At 49.2% G+C, this 7,643-nt stretch overlaps 1 protein-coding gene across 1 annotated transcript in view; it reads right to left on the bottom strand.

Annotated features, from left to right (window-relative positions):
• Positions 1-1,095: 1,095 nt before the first annotated feature.
• Positions 1,096-7,643, bottom strand: part of flt1 (fms related receptor tyrosine kinase 1) — a 64,263-nt gene continuing 57,715 nt past the window's right edge. The window contains exons 25-30 of the mRNA XM_056299087.1: positions 6,934-7,033; positions 5,415-5,520; positions 5,102-5,217; positions 4,459-4,528; positions 3,303-3,394; positions 1,096-1,377 (exon numbers count right to left, since the gene is read on the bottom strand). Coding sequence (XP_056155062.1) covers positions 1,209-1,377; positions 3,303-3,394; positions 4,459-4,528; positions 5,102-5,217; positions 5,415-5,520; positions 6,934-7,033 — 653 coding nt within the window. The 3' untranslated portion in view covers positions 1,096-1,208. The remainder of the gene's footprint in view (positions 1,378-3,302; positions 3,395-4,458; positions 4,529-5,101; positions 5,218-5,414; positions 5,521-6,933; positions 7,034-7,643) is intronic.

Below are 7,643 nucleotides of genomic sequence, written 5' to 3'. Positions count from 1 at the left end.
CGCCCCGACCGACCGGAGGAGGCGCTAGTGCAGCGATCAGGACACATACCCGCAGGTAACGCGGGGACTCGACCCGGCGATCCCGTGTTGGTAGGCAACGGAATGACGAAGAGACGGGAGGCGGAGCTGGAGGTGTCAAGAGTTGAAGCTGTGAAGATTTTCACCGGACATGTGTGGAGGAGAGATGCTGGGTATATTAGGAGAAGGATGCTGAATATGGAGCTGCCAGGGAAGAGGAGAAGAGGAAGGCCAAAGAGGAGGTTTATGGTCGTGGTGAGGGAGGTGACAGGTGAGATAGGTGGCTGGCGTGACAGAGGAGGCTACAGAGGACAGGAAGCGATGGAAACGGATGATCCGTTGTGGCGCCCCCTAACGGGAGCAGCCGAAAGTGGGAGTAGAGTTGATGGGTTACCGCACAAAGACACGATGACCAAAGAAACGCCCGTTTCTGTGAGAACAGTAGAGAGGCGTGTAACGTGCATGGATAAGTAGACAAATTGGTCCTTGGCTAACGGGTCGGTCCCTTTAGTTGACTGGTTAACGTTGCGGTGTGGGAGACACGGGTTCGCGTCCCGACCGTGGCGGTTCCGGGACTGCCCCCCCCTAATTCGCTACAGGCGCATTACAGACAGTAAGGCAAACTCTTGCATTGAAAGACGCGTCGGTATTCAGCATAACGACGTTCTACGTCTAACAGTGGTTACGATATTGGGACAAACAAGGGTCGACTAAATTGGTAAGATTGGATTAATTTTGTGCCCTAGTAATTTTCACACATTTGCACAAATAATAGTGTGATATTGGGCTATACAAATAACATGACGACGTGTGTGTGTGTGGGGGGGGTTATAGTGCGGCGAATTCGGGGGACAGTCCGGTAGACCGTCGCCTCAACCTGGACGCGAACCCGTACCGCCCACACCGCAAGCGCCAACGTTAACCAGTCGACTAAAGGGTCCGACGCGTTAGACAAGGACCAACGTGTCTACTTATCCACGCACGTTACAATAGCTTTCAGCGAAGGAATTTTAGACAGAAATGGCAAAAATAAAAAACGAATTCCGCATCCACGATGAGGCAGTGGACGCAGAGCAGATGAAACCGATGGGAAAAGTTGTGACGCAGCTGAGAAGACCAATAAAATGTGCGTCTGGAAACCAAAACTTTACTGCGTCACCGAAGACCGACGGGAATGAGAAGGGGCGATACTAGAGGGAGGGGTACAGGAAGGAGGAGTTATAGTCCGGAGGAGGAGAGCCGCCCTCTTCGGACTCCCAGCCGCACGGCAGGACGGAGGGGTCGTCGCCCTGGAGACCTGTGACGTCATCGCACAGGCAGGTCAGCTGGTTTGCCCTGCATTTGCTGAAGGTGAAGAATCTGGACACAGACACGGGTACAAAGTCACTGCCTCGTCTACGGGTGTGTGGAGACACAGTATTTGTGTGGAGGTTGTCTGTAGATGCGCCACGCGCCATTGTTATGTTGTCGTCAGTTACTGTAATGGATACCTCTTTCCCTGTTGTTGTTTTATCCGGAGCATAAAAGATACGAACATCTCCAAGATTATCAGGTATGATGCCGTGCACGGTAGCATCACGGGAGATTACTGCCCGTGTGGAGGTCAAAGGGAAAACAATCACAATTTTCTGTCTTTTTTTTACTTTCCCCCCTTTTTCTCCCCCACTTGTACTCTTCCTAGCGTCCTGGCCCTCCCCCCGTCGAGCCAGGGAGGGCTGCAGACTACCACATGCCTCCTCCAATACATGTGGCGTCACCAGCCGCTTCTTTTCACCTGACAGTGAGGTGTTTCCCCAGGGGGACATAGCACGTTGGAGGATCACGCTATTCCTCTCAGTTTCCCCTCCCCCCTGAACAGGAACAGGCGCCCCGACCGACCAGAGGAGGCGCTAGTGCAGCGACCAGGACACACACCCACATCCGGCTTCCCACCTGCAGACGCGGCCAATTGTGTCTGTACGGACGCCCGACCAAGCCGGAGGTAACACGGGGATTCAAACCGGCGATCCCCGTGTTGGTAGGCAACGGAATAGACCGCTACGCTACCCGGATGCTCCATCAATCACAATGTTCTACATCATCGCTCTCTACCTATATATGTTTCAGGGATAACGCTCCATTAGCAGTCATAATTCTGTGTGTTCCTGAAACGCCACCGAAATTGTGCAGAAAATTGTCCACCCGTTAATGAATGAAACGTACTTTCCCGCCGATAAGCTGCATTGTACAGCTGTGTACTGTAGCATTGTCACTAACTATAAATGAGGCGCTGACTTTTCAGCTGGAAAAGCAAACCCCTGTAGTGTTATAAGAGCTGCTCTTTCTAATACCGAAGCAGAGGGGGTCTTGAAGCGATAGTTATATTCTAATGATATAGTCAACAGATTGGCTGAAAAGGCCATAACCAACCCCGTTCCCCAAAACACATGCATTGTTCATGGAGGCTTTTTTTTGGGGGGGGGGTATTCAATGGGAAAAGGCTCGACCAATACCATTCAAATATTGTATTCCTTGCCTACCAACACAGGGATCTCCGGTTCGAATCCCCGTGTTACCTCCGGCTTGGTCGGGCGTCCCTACAGACACAATTGGCTGTGTCTGCGGGAGGGAAGCCAGATGTGGGTATGTGTCATGGTCGCTGCCTCTGGTCGGTCAGGGCGCCTGTTCAGGGGGGGGGGGGGATAGCATGGTCCTCCAACGTGCTACGTCCCCCTGGTGAAACTCCTCACTGTCAGGTGAAAAGAAGCAGCTGGCGACTCCACATGTATCGAAGGAGGCATGTGGTAGTCTGCAGCCCTCCCCGGATCAGCAGAAGGGGTGGAACAGTGACCGGGATGGCTCGGAAGAGTGGGGTAACTGGCCGGATACAATTGGGGATAAAAAGGGGGAACCCCCCCCCCCCCCCAAAATAAAATATTGTATTCCCAACAGGGCTAAAGACCTTCAGTTTACCCAGCTTACTGATCAGTGCATCTGTATACTATTTTTTTCCTGTAGTTTTTTCATTTATTTACTTATATTTTCACACACACACACACACACACACACACACACACACACACACACACACACACACACACACATATATTATATATAGACTTGTTACCTACAGATGCCAGTGTGTCTAAAAAAACCCAAAACAAAAGAGGAAAAGGTTTTCGGCAGCATTTTGAAAACACACAGAAGACTAGTCAGTAAAACGGCTGCTACGGCGGCTGTTGGACAATCGTGATCGTCTCTCGTTCGGGCTCGCTTTGAGAGGTCAGGGGTTGGAGGTCACAAACCTGCTCAGTTTCCTGCTCTTGGTGCCGTCGCTCCAGGTCAGCTGTCTGAGCTCCTCTGAGGGCAGGACCATCCCACTGTCTCCCTGCTCCTCCTGAAGCACAGACAGAGTCTCAGTGTGTGTGGAGAAATGACTGAATTCACTTACAAGCAGACACACACACACACACACACACACACACACACACACACACACACACACACACATACCTCTAGTGTTGGGTTATGTGCATGTTTCAAGTTTATTTGTCATATATATAAACCTAACTTTACACTTATTCTCATAATGAAATGCTTGTTTTGCTGGCTCGACACACAAGTGGGAAATAAAAGTATTTATAAAAGTACTTTTACTTTTTTAACCTGCCACCCAGTGACTGCTGGGATAGGCTCCAGCATCCCCGCGACCCCGATTGGGATAAGCGGCTTGGATAATGGATGGATGGATGGGTAAAAGTACTTGAAGAAAGTCTGTACGGACGCCCGACAAAGCCGGAGGTAACACGGGGATTCGAACCGGCGATCCCCGTGTTGGTAGGCAACGGAGTAGACCGCCACGCCACCCGGATGCCCCCAAAATAAAAGTACTTATAAAAGTACTCGAAGAAATCAGAGTGCATGAGGAGGCTACGTGTACAAAAGGAGTCAGTGTGGCCTTTCGGTGTGCTTTGTGAGCCAGTGTGCTCTAGTAGAGGATGGCCGTGCTGCAGTAACGATGACCGATTCAGTGGTATTGTAGACGGTGAACTTGTGCAAAGGGCAGATTACGCCGTTGGTAAAAGTAACTATAATGAACAGGTATTGTAACTGTAAAAATGCAAATAGCAGATGGTGCAGTCGATGAGAGCAATTTTTGCTGACTTTTTGCCCACACCTGCAAAATCTTCTCAGTAGAGTGCATCAGATTCAAAGCTGCTTCATCTCATCTGCATAAAGGCCAATGGTTGTTAAGCTTCCCCTCCCTAAAAAGTCATGTTTTTAATATAGTTTCTTAACTTGTGCCATTTTTCACTTCTGATAGTGTTTTTTAGTTGCTTTAGCTATCTCTCTGTCTCTCTCTTGGTGTGTGTGTGTGTGTGTGTGTGTGTGTGTGTGTGGGTTTATGCCTATGCATGTTGTGTACATGCACAGTCACACACATATGTTATCTTCTCTTACATCAGGGTTAGCCGGCTCCTTGCAGGGAAGTTCCTCAAAGGTCTGCAGCGGGTCCATCCCCCGCATGTAACTGAAGGTGAGATTAAGAGTTTCGTTTGACCACAGGCTGATTGTGCTGAAAGGTCTGCAAAACTCCGCACAACGAACACGGCACTTTCTCACGTCTTACTCTTCTGCATACTTGAATCTGCTCCTGTCTCGTTTGGCCAAAAGCCTTTCGTTAGTTCCGATCTTACACAGCCCTTCCATACATGGATTATTCCAGGGGCACAGTAATAACCTTTTAAGATATAAGGGCTTTGTGGCTCTGACCGTAAATTTCTTACTATGCTTGTGATATCGGTGATCTAGGAATCTAAAGCAACTTAGTAGGAACTGATTTTTAATTTTGTACTAGCTGTATATCACTGTGAATAGGAACATACAAGCGGAAAGCCCAATATATATATGGAAATGTACTAGCGTCACACGCAAGTGTGATTTAACAGCTTCAGAAGAGATACCGTATAGTGACCTCCGGAGAGGAACCAAAATATGAGCAGCCTTTCACACTGCGACCCAGAGATCACTTTTGGATACCCGATTCCCTTTTTGTCTGACCTTTCTTATCTCGTATACCAGGAACTTTATGTGACCTCCTTACCCCAGATTAGTGACTGCATGTGGTGGTTGGTTGGTGGAGAATTTCTCCGTGTTGGACTCGCTGCTGAGTCTGTCGCCACACATGGACGATCCCAGAGGAATATAATCCTTTCCATCCTGTTTCAGAAGGCAAAAACAGTCTGGATGACCTTGTGTCGTGCACTTGTATCTATCCATCTATCTATCTATCCATCTATCATATACATACATATGCAAACACGAACTTTCTCAACACAGTGTATGTGTGAGTGAGAGAGAGAGACAGAGAGAGAGAGGCAGAGACAGAGAGACAGAGAGAGAGGGGGAGACCTGACCTGCAGAACTCTTGCTTGTAGCAGGTCTCCAAGTGTCCCCACCAGGTCAGTGAAGGTAGGCCGGTCTGAGGGGTCAGCCTCCCAACATGCCAACATAGTGCTATAACTGCGCGCACACACACACACACACACACACACACACACACACACACACACACACACACACACACACACACATACATACACAGGTATATTGTTAGTTGAGTGCTGTCAAAGCATGCAGAATACATCTCTGCCTGGGCTAATCAACCATTTAAATGCACTAATGTTTACTGTCTATAATAAAGCTGTCAAAAACTGTCCTAGAAGGTTGAATCAGGTCATCTGGACACAACGTTTGTTGACAGATACCTTTCATCCCTCAGCTAAGTGACCTTTTCAGTCTAAACTGACTGCAGGTATCCCCACCCTTAAAAACATCCATCCATCCATTATCCGAACCGCTTATCCTGCTCTCAGGGGCGCGGGGATGCTGGAGCCTATCCCAGCAGTCATTGGGTGGCAGGCGGGGAGACACCCTGGACAGGCCGCCAGGCCATCACACAGGGCCAACACACACACACACATTCACACCTAGGGACAATTTAGTACGGCCGATTCACCTGACCTACATGGTTTTGAACTGTGGGAGGAAACCGGAGCCCCTGGAGGAAACCCACGCAGACACGGGGAGAACATGCTCCACACAGAGGACGACCCCCAAGGTTGGACTACCCCAGGGCTCGAACCCGGGACCTTCTTGCTGTGAGGCGACTGCACTAACCACAGCGCCACAGCGCCACCCTTATAAACAATACGGTACAATAGAGTGTCTAACGACCGAAACCAACGACCAGTTTCACATGCAAATATGGGTGTGACCTTAGAGTTTCGATGGCCATGTGCACTATTCACAGAGGGTTGGGGAATAGTAGCAATCACAGCATTTCCCAACCCTCTGTGAATAGTACACATGGCCATATTTGCATATGAAACTGGTCGTTGGTTTTGGTCATTAGGCAGTGTATTGTTGTATTGTATTGTATTGTTGAAGTTATTGTACGGTATTGATTATGAGGGGTAGGATACCTGCAGCGCTGTCACTTAGTTGAGTGATGAAACCTATCTGTCAATAAATGTTGCTTGATTTTCTTACCTGGATTATCGAGCATGCATCAAGACTCAAAAACCAGTTGGCATTCATACCCATGTTGCTTTAGAAATATATCTGTACATATGACATACGCAATTAATGCGTATGTCATACTCCCTAAAATCTTAAAAGATGTTATTGGGTACTTTGAGCTCTAAGAAAACCCCACTCCTCCTAACCATAGGGAGGCAGGAGGAGGAGGAGGTCAGATGGAGGAAAGCTCCCATGGAGCAGGTAGGGAGGGGTTCAGCATCTTGTTTAAGGGCGCTTTGGGGCAGTTGGATGTGGACACAAGCGCTAAATGGACGATCTCCTTATCCCCTTATCTGCACCGTACCGCGCTGCTGCTGTTCACAGGGTCGAATGCTGCTGAATGGAACAACTCACATGGCAGGCGTGCTGTATTCTGGTGCCCGCATCCGTGTGCCTCCCTTCAGCCTGTGGCAGAACTCCTCATCGATGTGAAGGCCAGGGTACGGAGACGCTCCTGTTGGACACACACACATAAAAACAGACAGGTTGTGAGACAGGTGACACACACACACACACACACCTGAATATACAAAAAAGTGCACAGAAATAAACATGTAGACAAGTCTCCTGCATTCTTCCAGCCAACTCTCAATAAGCTCAATAGTATGTATGTCCATCCATCCATCCATTATCCAAACCGCTTATCCTGCTGTCAGGGTCGCGGGGTTGCTGGAGCCTATCCCAGCAGTCATTGGGCGGCAGGCGGGGAGACACCCTGGACAGGCCACCAAGCCATCACAGGGTCCACACACACACACACACACACACACACACACAATTTAGTATGGCCGATTCACCTGACCTACATGTCTTTGGACTGTGGGAGGAAACCGGAGCCCCCAGAGGAAACCCACGCAGACACGGGGAGAGCATGCAAACTCCACACAGGACGATCCGGGACAACCCCCAAGGTTGGACTACCCCAGGCCCGAACCTGGGACCTTCTTGCTGTGAGGCGACCGCGCTAACCACTGCGCCACCGTGCTGTCCATGTATGTATGTATATATATGTGTATATATACACTACCGTTCAAAAGTTTGGGATCACCCAAACAATTTTGTGT

Source organism: Lampris incognitus, chromosome 19, assembly GCF_029633865.1.
Source record: "Lampris incognitus isolate fLamInc1 chromosome 19, fLamInc1.hap2, whole genome shotgun sequence".
Classification (NCBI taxonomy): Eukaryota; Metazoa; Chordata; class Actinopteri; order Lampriformes; family Lampridae; genus Lampris; species Lampris incognitus.
This window is presented reverse-complemented; position numbering and strand designations above follow the sequence as displayed.